The sequence below is a fragment of the Rana temporaria genome, chromosome 8 (assembly GCF_905171775.1).
Source record: "Rana temporaria chromosome 8, aRanTem1.1, whole genome shotgun sequence".
NCBI lineage: Eukaryota > Metazoa > Chordata > Amphibia > Anura > Ranidae > Rana > Rana temporaria.
The window spans coordinates 89,975,397-89,991,831 of record NC_053496.1 but is presented as its reverse complement, the minus strand read 5'-3'; the positions used below and the strand labels follow the sequence as shown (position 1 = coordinate 89,991,831).

General features: G+C 41.6%; 1 protein-coding gene across 3 annotated transcripts in view; it reads left to right on the top strand.

The window, feature by feature from the left end:
* Nucleotides 1-13,069, top strand: part of PDLIM1 (PDZ and LIM domain 1) — a 55,808-nt gene extending 42,739 nt beyond the window's left edge. The window contains exons 2-7 of one of the 3 annotated variants that reach the window (XM_040362204.1): nucleotides 3,405-3,475; nucleotides 3,913-4,221; nucleotides 8,077-8,240; nucleotides 11,580-11,633; nucleotides 12,000-12,111; nucleotides 12,652-13,069. In XM_040362204.1, coding sequence (XP_040218138.1) covers nucleotides 3,435-3,475; nucleotides 3,913-4,221; nucleotides 8,077-8,240; nucleotides 11,580-11,633; nucleotides 12,000-12,111; nucleotides 12,652-12,838 — 867 coding nt within the window. In that variant the 5' untranslated portion in view covers nucleotides 3,405-3,434 and the 3' untranslated portion in view covers nucleotides 12,839-13,069. The remainder of the gene's footprint in view (nucleotides 1-3,404; nucleotides 3,476-3,912; nucleotides 4,222-8,076; nucleotides 8,241-11,579; nucleotides 11,634-11,999; nucleotides 12,112-12,651) is intronic. The other 2 variants (XM_040362202.1, XM_040362203.1) reach the window with 2 other exon arrangements.
* The last annotated feature ends 3,366 nt before the right edge of the window (nucleotides 13,070-16,435 follow it).

Here is a 16,435-nt window from a genome sequence, read left to right as displayed (position 1 = left end):
CTGGTTGCTTTCTAAAAGACGAATTCCTTTTATTGTCTGCTCCATCTAGTGGCCAAAATGTGGTATAGTTTTCTCGCTGAGGTATTTCAGAAAACTATACATTTTGACCACTAGATGGAGCTGATGATAAAGGAATTAATCTCTCAGAAAATATACAGTGACCTTTCCTGCAGTTTGCACAAATTCTACTGACATTTCTGCAACAAATGTTTTATAAATCGACTCCCAAGTCCTGACAGGGTCACAATATACTAGATTTTCAAGACCATGTGATGGAGAAATCTTTAATACAGTTCTCAATAAAATAAAAATGGCACATTTCACAGTATTGTCAATAGGATGTGTACACTGTATCACAATTCAGAAGGAACATGTCAGGATAATATGGGAGCTGTCATTGATTTCAAAGTGTATCAGAATCTAAAAACAAAACTGTAATATATTGCAGATTGCCGGTCCTTAGATTTAGTGGCTGCATTCATTTTTGTTTTTGTTTTTTAAAGTTTTTTTTCCCCCACTATGATTTCATCTGGTAATCTGCAGATAACACAATTCTTTTCCTTCATGTCTACTCTAATTTCTCCTCTGTACTATGGAGGGAGCTATGGTTGTCCTACAGACCTGCCTGTCTGCCTTTGTTTATTATTATTATACAGGATTTATATAGCGCCAACAGTTTGCGCAGCGCTTTACAACAGTACCATACATGGTGGATTGATAGGAATATTGGTAGATGAGGATATTTTATGCTTTTATGCTTTCTTTTGACCTGACCAGAAGTGACAATGATACAGAATTTCAAAATATACACCTACATTTTCCATGGTACTTTGAAGGCAAGATACATAAAACACAAAGTGATAAAATTTGTGCCAACCTTGTTCAGTGTTGCATTAAAAACGGCAATAAAATTCCATAAAGGCTGGCACATTACTTATGCACTAAATTATCAAAAGTATTGGGACACCTGCCTGTTACACGCACAAAAACTTTAATGGCATTCCAGTCTTGGTCTGTACAGTTCAATATCGAGTTGGCTAACCCTTTGCAGCTATAACAGCTTTAACTCTTCTGGGGAGGCTGTTCACAAGGTTTAGGAGTGTCTATGGGAATGTTTGACCATTCTTCCAGAAGAGCATTTGTAAGATCAGGCACAGATGTTGGACGCTCTATTTCATCCCAAAAGTGTTCAATCGGGTTTAAGGTCAGGACTCTGTGCAGGCCAGTGAAGTTCCTCCACCTCAAACTATGTCTTTATGGACCTTGCTTTGTACACTGGTGCGTAGTCATGTTGGAACAGGAAGGGGCCATCTCCAAACTGTTCCCACAAAGTTGGGAGCATAAAATTGTCCAAAATGTCTTTGCTGACGCCTTAAGAGTTTCTTTCACTGGAACTAAGGGGCCAAGCCCAACCCCTGAAAAACAACCCCACACCATAATCCCCCTTCCACCAAATTATTTGGACCCGTGCACAAAGCAGGCCCATAAAGACATGTATGAGCGAGTTTGGGGTGCAGGAACTTGACTGGCCTCAACATGATGGAACACCTTTGGGATGAATTAGAGCAGAGACTGAGCCAGGCCTTCCTGACCTCACAAATGAACTTCTGGAAGAATGGTCAAACATTCCCACAGACACTGCTAAACCTTGTGGACAGCCTTCCCAGAGGAGTTGAAGCTGTTATAGCTGCAAAGGGTGGGCCAACTCAATATTGAACCTTGCGGACGAAGACTGGGATGCCATTAAAGTTCATATGTGTGTAAAGCAGTGGCGGCTGGTGCACAACATTTTTTGGGGGGGCGCAAACAAACTGGAAAAAACAAACAAACCGCCAAGCGCAGCCACTGTGCCCTGCCAAGCGCAGCCACTGTGCCCCGCCAAGCGCAGCCACTGTGCCCCGCCAAGCGCAGCCACTGTGCCCCGCCAAGCGCAGCCACTGTGCCCCGCCAAGCGCAGCCACTGTGCCCCGCCAAGCGCAGCCACTGTGCCCCGCCAAGCGCAGCCACTGTGCCCCGTCAATTGCCGCCACTGTGCAGGCAGACCAACACATTTCAGAAAATCCTTTCTCGGGGGTATAGAGGGTATGGCCTATATTACAGATTACACATAACCAAATAAACCAGCCAGGCTTAAAAAAAAATCCCAGAACTGGGTAGTGCCTTGCCACCTTTCCCCATCTGTAGGCCAAGCAGAGCTGGCATCATGCATACACTGAGGTCACAGGAGATGCAGTCTGATCATTACTGCAGACCCTATTGTGGGCAGAGGTGTTGGGAAAAATCCAAATGTCTTATTATTCTGTCAGTACTTGGGCTCATCTTGCACATTACAATCAGACTATACCATTTTTGTACAATCAGGTTTAGATATACCAACATTTTGTAATTTGGGGACCTACCCAACTAACTAATTTATATTAAGTCAGACAGGCCTTTGCACTGCATACCACTTGGTAGATCTAAAAGAGATGGTACAATTGTGTGTGTGTGTGTGTGTGTGTGTGTGTCTTTAGTCCCCATCTGTGAATGAAGCTTGGAAATGGCTGATGGATCCAAAGCTAGCACTCTCAGGCAGCTTTGGCAACTCCATGATTTCTACTCCCAATGGTTCTGACTGAATACAGCTTTGAAGTGACAGTAAAGTCTTGTGTTTTTTTTTTTTTTTTTTTTATATAAAAATAATTATTATTATACAGGATTTATATGGCGCCAACAGTTTACGCAGCACTTTACAATTTGAGGGTAGACCGTACAAATACAATACACTTTAATACAGTAGGAATCGGCTTACAATCTAAGATAATAAACATGTTATACTTGCCTGCTCTGTGCCGTTGGTTTTGCACAGAGCAGCCCCGATCCTCCTCTTCTCGGGTCCCTCTTCTGTGATCCTGGCCCCTCCCTCCTGTTCAGTACCCCCCCACAGCAAGCCGCTTGCTATGGGGGCTCCCTGTGTCCATTCAGACACGGTGCCCCGACCCAGCCCCGCCCTTTCTATCCCCTGATAGGCTAGTTGACTTTGACAGCAGTGGCAGCCAATGGTGCTGCTGCTGTGTCTCAGCCAATCGGGAGGGAGAATCTCGGACGGCTGAGACACTCGTGGACACAGAGGGACCTCAGGTAAGTATTAGGGGGGCTGCTGCACAAAGAATCTTTTTATCTGAATGCATAGAATGCTTTAGGATAAAAACCTTCTGACTTTACAACCACTTTAATCTCGAAGGATGATGCTCTTGTACGCTAGTGACTGCGTAGGGTATTTTTCTGTAAGTGTGGTATCCTGAATGATCCGTAAAACATGTTATTGGTTCTTTCTTGTTCTGACCATATGTTTTCTCTCCATCCACATGCCTTCTACAGATCGACTGATGAAAAAACTAACAATATGTTTTTTCATTTACCAGAGACCTGTCAAATTTCAACGTGCTTTCAGCATGACTTACCAACCACTAAAATCACCATCAGGCTCCATCAGGTGCTTTCCTATTAATACGTCTGCTCATAGTGCCATCAGCAGAGAGCCTTATGCTCCACAATGTCATAACATTCTTCATCTGATGCTACCAAATTCCAACCTGTATATTAACATAGTTACTGTATATAGAAGTAATCCATATTCCTTTTTAACGATGAATGCATTATTAGATTTCTCTAAGGTGGCACAGATGTAAAACCACTATATAGTTTTATGAGCCTTTACTGTTAAAATATCATTTTTTTTAAATAAAAACATAAAGGCTAAATTTGAAGTTTTTTTATACTTAATGTTGCAAGGTTGTCAATGTAGTTTAATACAATTGCCAAATGCAACAGAAATTATTAATATTTTTTTTTTCTCTCTTTTTTTTTTTTCTTCTTCTTTTGTTTCTGATCTTGTAATATGTTTGCCTTGGACCTGTAACCGGGCTTTAGTCCCTTCTCTCCCTCTGTGATGTTTAAGGCTCCCATGGCTTCTGTGTATTACCCTCTTCAGTCTTGTACCGCCCCTGGCTCCTTGCAAAGGCGGCACAGCACCTCTTCAATCCCGACTCAAGTGCGAGTGGGCCCTGAAGAGTTAAAACAAGCTGCACAGATCTGTCCCAACAGCCCAGTGGAGGTGGATATTCCTGGACTAAAAGTCATGCACAACCAGTTTAACTCCCCATTACAGCTCTATTCCCAAGAAAACATTTTGGACACTTTGCAGGGCCAGATCTCTTCCATTAACCCAACTTATTCCAGGTAACATTGCCTGTGTGCACACATCCCCGGCACAGTGCATGCTTACTGGAGTGTAACTGCATGCTGCTCACCTTCATGTATTGTGCTTGTGTTCTCATTGCACCCACCATGCGCAGATAATGCTGCTTATATACTGCCATTCACCGTCGCTATATAATGCATCAGTCACAGTAATACTATTGGCATTTTCCAGTGTGTGAATTGTGTATTATGGCTGGCTGTATACTATATATTTGTAAGGCTTGTACAATTTTTACATGGCCTGTTTGCTTGACTTTTTTTATTTTATTTTTTTTTCATTTGGCCGAGTTGAGATTTATCTTCTATGTGTACAAAGTTACAGAACGTTCTTCAAACGTATTTTTCTTAAAGCTAAACTCCCGGAGAATAAATAAACTTTACCCTTGCTGTGGGTCCTTTTCTGCTCTGCAAGGGTTTACAGCTAATTTTCCCTAGAGCAGGGGTCTCCAAACTTTCTAAACAAAGGACCAGTTTACTTCAGGCTTTAGGGGGCTGGACTGTGGCCAGCAGAAGCAGAAATTGCCCCGGTGCATTGCCAAGAAATGAGATTTGCCATCGGATGAGATGGTCCGCCTCCATCACATCCTATTGGCTCACTCCTGTCACGTGACATATTTAAACGTCAAGTATCGACGCGAACATCAGTCTCAGCTAGGCTATCATAGGGAGAGGATCTCCTCTCCCTGTGATAGCTGAAGCTGCACGGAGCTGGTGCACGGAGCTGTGCCTGCGCACTACTACTTTACCTGCACCCGATGCTCTACTTTCTGTTCCCCGTTCCCTGAGCCTTAACGGGGGACGGGGAGTAGAGCTGCGGGCGTGGGGTGTAGTTAGCGCTGGCGGGAGGCATGCTGACAGCGCTATCGGACATTGGGATCCCGATAGCGCTGTGGATCTATCGCGCTCGCGGGGAGGCATGACAGCGCTATCGGGCAGAGGGATCCCGATATCGCTGTAGATCCCGAAGTGACATTGTAATGAAGAAGAACATTTATTAGCCTGACATTGTAATAAAGGAGAACATTTATTAGCCTAGTAAATGTATGAGCTTCTGTGGCCCGATTCCGCTCTCGGAATCGGGCCACAGAGGCCATGTGAGCTCCGTGCACCAGCTCCGTGCAGCTTCAGCTATCACAGGGAGAGGAGATCCTCTCCCTATGATAGCCTAGCTGAGACTGATGTTCGTGTCGATACTTGACGTTTAAATATGTCACGTGACAGGAGTGAGCCAATAGGATGTGATGGAGGCGGACCATCTCATCCGATGGCAAATCTCATTTCCTGGCAGTGCACCGGCATCAGTTGGACTAAACAATGCCCAATCATTGGGTGGAATGGTGCTTTATTGTTGGTATGAGTAGTAATCCCACATAGATGGTGTAAGGGGAAGGAGTGGTGCCCCATCATTGTGCTCCAAGGGCTGGATAAAAGGAAGCTAATGGCCACAGTTTGGAGACCCCTGCCCTAGAGGATAAGGAACTAGGTAATATACTTACATTATTTCTTGGTAGCCATTACTCTCCCCTTCTTCCCAATGTCCTAGGTTTTGGGTGGGCCCTCTGTGTCCTCACATGCAATGCAGAACTGCTGGTGATACATTGTACGAGGTGACGTTAGAGGGCTGTGACTGGTTGGGCAACAAAGATGATTGGCTTCAGGGGACTGATCTTGCAGTGTAGAGAAACCCTCCCGGAGTTCAGCTTTTAAATTGCATCTCTAGCCAAAACTTTTTTCTGTTTTTGTATGGAATAGGAAAGAGTTCTAACCCATTACGGGTCTTTGTTTTCTGTAACTTCAGTGGGAGGATTCACTTTTTTTTTTTTCTCATCTTGGTGGTCATTACCGGGGCAAAAAGTGATGGAAATACCAAAATGTTAGTTCTCATTGTAGGATTTCTCCTGACATTCTGCTTGGTATTATTTCTTCTGGAGACAAATGTCTAAGAGGGGATTTCCACTTATTTCCTGTTGTGTCTCCAGGACAGGAAGTGATGTCAAACCTCCCATGTTTCCTGATGCATAAACAGACTATAAGGTTATCCATGGTTTCCAGAAGGAGATACTCAGATTTGGCTTGTTTAGTATTCCAATACAAACTGTGAATAAGTTCCAACTATTGGTTATACATCTTCTAACTCCTGTTTTTGGTAACACTAAAGAGAGCCTTTCTTTTAAAGGTTCCCGGCTCCAGGGCCGTCATCCCTATCCTGGCTTCACTGCCTACGGAGTTGGTGACTTGGGGAAAAAAAACATGCAGCCAGTGAAATCCTGTAAAGTCTAAACTCCCATCCTTTATGCCAGTTCTGGAACATTGACTTACTAAGGCATAAATCAAAATGGGGATAGCCTACCCTTTTTAAAAGCAAGAATGGCTTCCCTTTCTCTCCTTAAACATTATCTATCTACATCGTGTGTGTGTGTGTGTGTTTTTCCCCCCCCCAATATGCCCAGTTCTCATATCCTGTAGCACCATTGATCTTTGATTGTAGGGCTGTTGTCTCCTATTTTTTAGCCCCATATGCTGTCAGAACTGAATACAATAAAATGCATGACATAATAATTTCACCACTTTCAATTTGGTATGATTTACTTTTCTTCATTTCATAGGTTGGATAATGAATATAAAGTCAAATTTTCATTTGTCCGTTAGTTTTATAGGATTTGAATTCTTCCCAGAAGAAAAGTGCATGAAAAAGCAAAGCTATTGGAGTTTAGCCAGTAACATGACCTCAATAGAAATGGTTTTCTGTATAGACAAGCAGTCATTGGCCCTCTACAGTTTGTGTATTCAGAAAAGCTATAAATGTTTGGTTGTTAAATTCTTAAAGCATCAGTGTGCAGTAACTTTTATTATTTATTTTGTACATTACCAAAAAAACGAACCAATTTTTTTTTTTAAATCTCTAATATCCAAAAAAAATAAAAAATACATTCTTGGGTAATGCGGTAGAGAGATTCGTTTTTTGGTATATTGCAAAAGTTATACTTAAGAGTTCACTTCTTCTGTACCCATTTAGCATTTTACAAATTGGCTCAGACACCAATGTATCATATGGGGGTGCCCTGTGTAAGCTCAACTTGGAGTTTACACAAGATTTCTCCCTGCTGCTGGTGGTGAGCAGAACTGTGCAGAGGTTTGCTTTAAAGCCCAAATGAACACCCAGTTTAAACCATTAAAATACATTCTGGAGTTTTCAATGTCTTTCAGTTTGTCTTTAGTCGAAAGCAGCCACAGCATGAGTAGAAAATACTTTTCTGCCAGCGGCTGCAAAGTGGGGCCTTTGCTCTCTGTATGAATGTAGTTGCCTTATTGGAAAATGTTCCCATGCCCCCTGTTGATTCAGACCTAGAACTCTGCAATCGGCAAAGCTCATGCCCCCTGTTGATTCAGACCTAGAACTCTGCAATCGGCAAAGCTCATGCTCCCTGTTGATTGTTACGGTCTGACAAGCACAAAAGCCAGAGCTCTCCAAAGAACTACTTCCTATAGAGTGCAAATCTTCCGCTGCTGGCAGGGACAGGCTTTTCGTTTCAAGCTGTGACTTCTTTAGAATGAGAACTGCAAGACATTTAACGTCTTTTTTTGTTTTGATGCACCTGGAATGAATTCAGAGGTTCATTGGACTGTAAAGTAAACCCATGGCTTTGCCCTGCATAGGCAAATCACTGGTTTCCATTCAGTAATACAAATTAAAAAACAGTTTAGACATTATCTCTCTCCTTTTTGTTGTGTTGATAAGTATATTTTAGATTGTAGCATGTATTCATGCTACAATCCTGTCATGTACTTTTGTCAAGTGGTATGAAATATGTGTTTTCCTATTATTTAATTCAGTGTAGAACGGCCTCTTCCGCCTCCTCCTCCTCCACAAGCACGGCAAATTGACACGGACTCCGAGGTATACAAGATGCTGCAGGAGAACCAGGAATCAAATGAACCCCCAAGACAGTCTGTCTCCTTCCTAGTACTGCAGGACATATTGGAGAGCGATGAGAAAGGCAAGTAATAAACCTTAATTATAGAACATTTTGGGAAGATGGCTTTCCAAAATAGATAGCTGTGAGTTTATAGTCCCATTTATTTGTAACCTGAATGTACAGTACCCTGATATCCCTTCTGGATGTGTGTGTGTAATATATATATAGATAGATAGATAGATAGATAGATAGATAGATAGATAGATAGTGTGTGTATATAGAGATAGATGTGGCTTAATTGTCCCTCAAATGAAATGTGTCTCTTTGGTAAAGAGATTTCTGTAAAAGTTGGTTCCCAGCTCCTGCCCCTAGCATGGCTGTTATACATGGCTGCCTTGCCCCTACCTACAACAAAAGGAGGAGACAAAGCTTAGATTTCTAGTAATTGAAACCACCAGCATCTATCTATAACAAAATATCAATGTTGGGATTCAGCATTTAATGAAAAGTCAAGGTGGGGAATATGTCTCTACAAAAGCACGAATGACTACTTGGTGAAGTCCATTGCTACATTGCATGGACACGCAGAAGGTAGCTCTACTCAACATGTGACCCAAGGTTTTTAGCGTAGTTGGTACCTTAGACTCCAATCAAAAATTCCACCTATGTGCTGATGAGATGATGGTAGCCCCAGGATACTACACAGGATGGTTGGAGTCATCAGAAGGTATTTGATGCTTAAAACCCAGTGGGTGAGGTATTCATTAACATGCCTACCATGTGAAAGTGGTATTTACTCGGGTAGTTGTCTTCTTTTTCAAGAGATCTGTCCTACAGGGATCAATGTTTGAAGTCTGCTTTTATTTAGAACGATAGAAGGGCCAAAGTTATCATTAATTGATATTCTGTCATTTATAATGTTGAAAATTACATAAAAGCATCCAAACAATACTGAACATTTTAGAAGAGCCCCTTGTGTTGGAAGTTTCAAGAATTCGAAATAACTTTTTTTAAACTGCTAAAAAATACAATAACTTGCGTATATTTAAATTGCCTCCTCATGGCTTTCTTTTTCGGGTGTTTCCTGGCTGCTATATTCCCATTCTCTCTGTGCTGCCAGGACCTAAGGAGTCTTGTGGGTGTCTCCGCAATGTGCGTGTTCTTGCTCTGTACTGCAACTCTACATGCAGCCGTTCAGAGTGCCACACACATCGCCACTGACCATCACCACTGTGAGGAGTGGTTTTAGCTCTATGTCCCTCTTGTGCTGGCTGTGTATTCGGCGCTCTGAGAGGCTGCATGTAAAATCGCAGTACAGAGCAGAAATGCGCATGTTTGAGGACTTGCACAAGACTCCATTAGTCCTGGCAACACAGAGAGACCAGAAAAATATTGGCATGGCCAGAGGATAATTGAAAAAGAAAGCTTTGAGGAGAAAATTTTAAGGACAACTTCAAATGCATGCGAGTTTTGTTATTTCTATCTGATTTAAAAACAAAAATGACTTTATTACCACTTAATGACAGCGCACAAGGGCGTACATGTACGTCCCCTTTAAGAACCCACCCGGTCCGAAGCCCGGTGACAATGCCCACTGACCCGATCGCCGCCGGTGTCCCGCGATCGGGTCACAGGAGCTGAAGAACGGGGAGAGGTGAGTGTAAACAAACACTCTGTGGCTTGTCAGTGATCGTCTGTTCCCTGTCATAGGGAACGACGATCAGTGAGTTCACACGTCCAGCCACACCCCCTACAGTAAGAAACACACAATAGGACACCCACTTAACCCCTTTAGCGCACCCTATTGGTTAACCCCTTCACTGCCATTGTCTTTTTCACAGTACTCAGTGCATTTTTATAGCACTTTTCACTGTGAAAATGACAATGGTCCCAAAAATGTGTCCGATGTGTCCGCCATAATGTCGCAGTCACGGAAGAAAATCGATGATCGCCGCCATTACTAGTAAAAAAAAAAAAATATTAAAATGCCATAAAACTATCCCCTATTTCGTAAACGCTTTAACTTTTGCGCAAACCAATAAACGCTTATCGTGATTTTTTTTTTGATTTTTTTTTTTTTTACCAAAAATATGTAGAATACGTATTGGCCTAAACTGAGGGGGGGAAAAAACGTTTTTTATATATTTTTTGGGGATATTTATTATAGCAAAAAGTAAAAAATATTGCATTGTGTTTTTTTTTTTTAATTGTCGCTCTATTTTTTATTTATAGCGCAAAAAATGAAAAACGCAGAGGTGATCAAATGCCACCAAAAGAAAGCTCTATTTGTGGGGAAAAAAAGGACGCCAATTTTGTTTGTGAGCCATGTCGCACGACTGCGCAATTGTCAGTTAAAACGACGCAGTGCCGAATCGCAAAAAGGGGCCAGGTCCTTTACCTGCATAATGGTCCGGGTCTTAAGCCGTTAAACTGCTGTTATAAACAAGTCTTAAAGTGGCTATAAAGCGTAAACCTTTTTTTTTTTACCTTAATGCATTCCTTGCATAAGGGTAAAAAAAAATGTTTGGGCATCGGTATCCCACTCGCATCAATCTTCCCCCCCCCCCCCCCCCCCCCCCCAGTGCCCTCACTCGATCCAGCGATGTGCTTGTTTGCAGCTCTCTTACTCCCCTCACTGGTACTGCTGAGACAGCGGGAGCTATTGACTGTTAACCAAAGCCAGTGATGAGGAAGTGTGGGGCAGAGCTATGTCCTGCCCCACACTTCTATAGACACAGGCAGCGCAGCTCGGGAGTGAAGCCCGCACAATTGCCCCCATAAAAAAAAGCGTCTTTCTATGGGAGCACTCACCAGCAAGAAAGAGGCCGGGAGTGTCGGCCTTGGCTTTATGAGGAAGCTCCGACATCTCATATTATCCAAAGATGATATAAAAAGATTTATATTATCTTTTGGATACTTGGAATTATGATATGTCTATACTTTACTTGAGAGATTAACAATGTAATGGTTCCAGATGGAATAGTGAGATGAATGTCTGTCTGTTTGATTAACCATTTCTGTATGTGTGTTTTTAAAAAATAAAGATCCACCCATGAAGAAATATAATCACAAAATTGATTCCATATATGTGATTTATTTGAAACAAAAAAAATAATTCTCATGATTGAGATGTGCTCTGATCTGAGGAAGGGCGTAATCATGCGAGCCCGAAACGGAAATCCTTTTGAATATATATATATATATATATATATATATATATATATATATATATATATATATATATATATATATATATATATATATATATATATATATATATATATATATATATATATATATATATATATATATATATTCAATTTTATCTCTCTCGAAAAAAATATAGCTTGGTTTAGGCAACATAATGACTGCATCCTTAAGTATATATTTTCTTATGAGAAATTATGTCATTCCATCCAGACTTTCAAGGCACGGAACATTCATTACCAGGTTCAGCTGATGGTTTAGACCCAGGTAGTTCATGGCTGACAGCTTAGTCAACACATATCACATTAGTATGAGAGCTGCTTATCACACTCTGTTCTCACCTTCCTTTGCATGTTCTCTCTGGATGGCCGGATCTGTCCTGTGTTGTATGGCAGTAATTCTTGGCTATTGTAAAAGACCATTTAGTGATGGCCTTCAATTGTGATTAGAGGAAGTGGTGAGAGATGCTGCACTTGTGGCACTGCTTGCCTTATGGATGCTTTTTCCCACCATACAGTCACAGAACGATTCATGTGAATTGTTTTTTGTTTTCTTTTACTTGAAAGTAGGAATGTTTCTGCTATAGTAATATATATGAATATAACACATGCATGACCTTTTGCTTTTATGCAGGTGAGAAGCCTTCTGGGTTCCGCAGTGTGAGAGCCCCCACCTCAAAAGTGGCAGCCTCTGTTGGCGGTGGGCAAAAATTGCCAATCTGTGATCATTGTGGATTAGGCATTGTGTAAGTAGTAATTTTTCTTTGAAAGGAAAGGGGGTAAAAGAGGAAATAGTCCATCTTTATTTTGCTTTGCAAGCTTTTTATAGCATGCATACAGGGTAAAGGCAGCCATACATGGATTCCTCCAGTTCAGCAAGGACTGGCTGAATTTCGATACATGTAATGGGTAGGCTGGTTGTACCAAACAGCCTGATGGGGTTTTTCCCCAATTGATCAGTGCATTAGGACAGTGGGGCGCTGTCGGAATAAAATGATTAGTGGGAAACATTTTTTTTTTTCGTGGTGCATGAAGTTTGAATGGGCTGCCTGAGAACCAGAACCTACCTAACTTTCCTGACAGTACACAAAAACTCTTGGTAGTCTATTGCAACACAGGTTTGTTGTGTTATGCATTTGGGCACTATTGAACACCATTGAAACTATCAGACAGTAACACATAGGTGTGAAGCTAAACCTAAAGGGGTTTAAAAAAAAAAAAAAAAAAAAATGTATGCAACTGAAACGCCTGAACTTTATAAATGACTATGACTTTGCCTTTAATAGGGGAGCCTTCGTGAAGATCCGTGACAAGCCTCGTCACCCTGAATGCTACGTGTGCACTGACTGTGGAACAAATCTCAAACAGAAGGGGCACTTTTTTGTAGAGGAAAAGATGTACTGTGAAAAGCATGCACGGGAGCGTATGACACCGCCTGAAGGATACGACGTAGTGACAGTTTTTCCAAAGTAAAACTTAGCAATTTCTGCTATGCACAAAATGACATTTCCTACCATTTTATTCCTGCGTGAAGGCTTCTGTTTACCCAAGCACGATTGTTTGCAGAAAATGATTCTAGAGAGGAAACCTGTGGATTTTTTTTTTTTAAATATATAGAAAATTCAACCCAAACATTTCGATGTGTGTTTGTTTTTTTTTTTAAATCTTGATTGTAATACTCAATACAGAGAATCTGACACAAAACTGTGTGTGTTTTATTTTTTTTATAAATAGCCATGGCAGCAGACAAAGATGTTTCACTATTAACCACTTAAACCCCCTTAATAACCAGACCAATTTTCAGCTTTCGGTGCTCACATTTTGAATGACAATTACTCAGTCATACAACGAACCAAATGAATTTTTTGTCTTTTTCTTTCCCATATAGAGCTTTTCTTTTGGTGGTATTTAATCACCGTTGGGTTTTTTATTTTTTGCGCTATAAAATACTGAAAATTCAGTAAAAAAAAAATAAATGAATTTTTGTTCGTTATAAAATTTAGCAAATAAGTAATTTTTCTTTATAAATTTTGGCCAAAACGTATACTGCTACATATCTTTGGTAAAAATAAGTACAAATTGGTCTTATTTGGTCTTTGTGAAAGTTATAGCGTCCACAAGCTGTGGTGCCAATATCTGAAAATTGTGCAGGGTATGGCTGGATCTGTGACTCCAATAGTCACAGATCCAGCCCACAGCGCTGCCGACACCCGCACTCTCCTCTCTCTGTACCGATAGGTATAGAGAGAGGGAAGAACCGGCGTCATCAAATGACGCCCATTTGTTTACATGTGATCGCTCCATCATTGGGCAGAGCAATCACTTGGTAAACAGCCGATATTAGCGGCTATTTACCGCGAGCAGTGATGCGCCGGGTCCTCTGGGAGCACGATTTTTGGAGGACGTCTTCCCAGAGTTAAAATACATCTACAAGGCCGTTCCTTGTCTATAAGGCGGTGGTTAATTTACAGTTTTGCTTTTAAAAATAAGATGGTGATCATTCTATGAAATGGGTACATTTTATAAAGAGACAAGTGTATGACCAGGCAGAATAAAGTGAAAAGGCAAAAATAAAAATCTCTACCATACTTGTTTCTGGGTCGTATATCTCCAAAATGCTGTACAAAAGAAAGGAGGGGGGAGAAATATTGATCCAGTCTGAAATCTAGTGAATAGAGCGTTTAAGCTTATATATATATATATATATATATTCTGTCAATTGCCTAAAGCACAGGTCAGAGTGTGAGGGGTCAGTGAAATATCCAAAATCCCTTTATAAAATAGTTTTTCTTTGGAAATGTTGGCAGTGGCAGCCCCCGTATATGTTGACGGGTTTATTTAAAGTGTTACTAAACCCACAATGGTTAAAAAAAAAAAAATCCATCTGTGTATGATGTAAAAAGCAGGGGGTGTCAAACTCAAATTCATCAGGGGCTGCATCAGCAGTATGGTTTCTCTCAAAAGGCTGGTTGTATCTGTAGGACTGTATCTATTCTTTCTTATTCCCTACGTACATAGTGGAGGGGTCAGGATTGAGCTACATAGAAAGGAGGGGGGGGGGGGTCAGGAGTGTACTATGCAGTGTGCAACATCTTATTTCCACCCCTCCTCCTGGGTTCTGACCTCTGCACAAATCACTCTGCTCCCATCCCCCTGCACACATCTTCTATAATCCCAAATGGATCCTTTTATTTTTCAATCAATAAGTCTCTTAACCATTGTTTTCAGGCATATTTATTGTGCTATACTCTCAATCTGGCACTGATGCACCCTCACCCCTCTTTCTGGTCACACGGAGGCATGCAGAATGAAGGTACCCACCCCTAATTTAGGAAGTCTGAGCCGCAAAAAACCCCCAAAAAACCTTGATTATAGACTAGAATATACCTTCCATCTCTCTGTTCTTCATGAGAGAGCGAGAGATCTCCATGGTACATTTGGTATTATAGATTAAAAAAATAATAATTTAGTGTCACATTAAAGTGATTTTTTTTTAAAATAACAAACATGTTATACTCATCTCCACTGTGCAGCTCATTTTGCACAGAGTGCCCCAAACCTGGTCTTCTGGGGTGCCTCAGCTTCGCCCCGCTGCAAGAACTTACCATGCGAGAGAGCTCGCATGAAGGTGGAAAGTTCTTGCGGGCACAATCCAGCTGCTCACTATCACCCGGCCTAGCACCCCACGTGTCATTGGATATGAGCCAATGGCTGCGCTACTTTCAACCAACCAATGAATGAGCCGAGAAGCCGGCGCAAGACTTTCAAAGGGGTCAGGTAAGAGAATATAAATATACATCTAATTTTATTACACACACCCCGATTTGTAGACACTATAACTTTGGCACAAACCAATCTAGACACTTATTGCAAATTCCCCCCCCCCCCCCTCTTAAACAAAAGAAATTATAAAAATGTATTCAGTTTAGGTAGTTTAGGCCAATATATATTGTTACGTATTTTTGTAAGTTTATAGCACAAAACCGCAGGTGATAAAATACCCAAAGACAGCTCTATTTGTGGGGGGGGGGTTGTTTGGGTACAATGTCACACAACCACGCAACACTGGCCTGGTCAGGAAGTGGGTAGATTCTTCTGGGGCCGGCGTGGTTAAAGTGGTCATAAACCACAGATTTTATATAAAAAAAAAAGTGACTGATCCAGGAGAGCAATTATGCAGAATAGCAAATCAATTGCCTTCTTTGCAGCTTTCTTAACCACTTCCCGACGGCCGTACAAGTTTGTACGGCCGCAGGGTGGCTCCAATTCTGAGTAGCCGTCTTTATACGGCCTCCGCTCCTCCTGGCCACTGGGGGGCACGCACGCACGCCCGCCGCATCACTGAGATGCCGATGCGCATGCCTGGCAGCCACGATGTCCGCTAGGCACCTGCGGTTACAGAGACATGGATCTGTGTAAACACACAGATCCATGTCCTGTCAGGGAGAGAGGAGACCGATCTGTGTCCCTTGTACATAAGCACACAGATCGGTCAGTCCCCCTCCACACACAGAACACTAAGCAGGGTACACATTTAACCCCTCCCTCACCCCCTAGTGTTAACCCCTTCAATGCCAGCCACATTTATACAGTAATTAGTGCATATTTAGAGCACTGATCGCAGTATAAATGTGAATGTGCCAAAAATGTGTCAAAAGTGTCCGCCATAATGTCGCAGTCCCAATAAAAAAAAAAACCAAACCAACACACACATGCAGATCGCCGCCATTACTAGGAAAATAAAATAATTCTGTCAACTATTTTGTAGGCGGTATAACTTTTGCGCAAACCAGTCGCTTAAAAATTGGGCCATTATAGCAACAAGTAAAAAATATTTTTTTGTTTATAGCGCAAAAAATAAAAACCGCAGAGGTGATCAAATACCACCAAAATAAAGCTCTATTTGTAGGGGGGGAAAAAGACGTACATTTTGTTTTGGAGCCACATCGCACGACCGCGCAATTGTCAGTTAAAGCGACGCAGTACCAAAAGCTGAAATTTCACCTGGGCAGGAAGGGGGTATATGTGCCCAGTAAGCAAGTGGTTAAAAGTGCCAACTTAAAAGATATG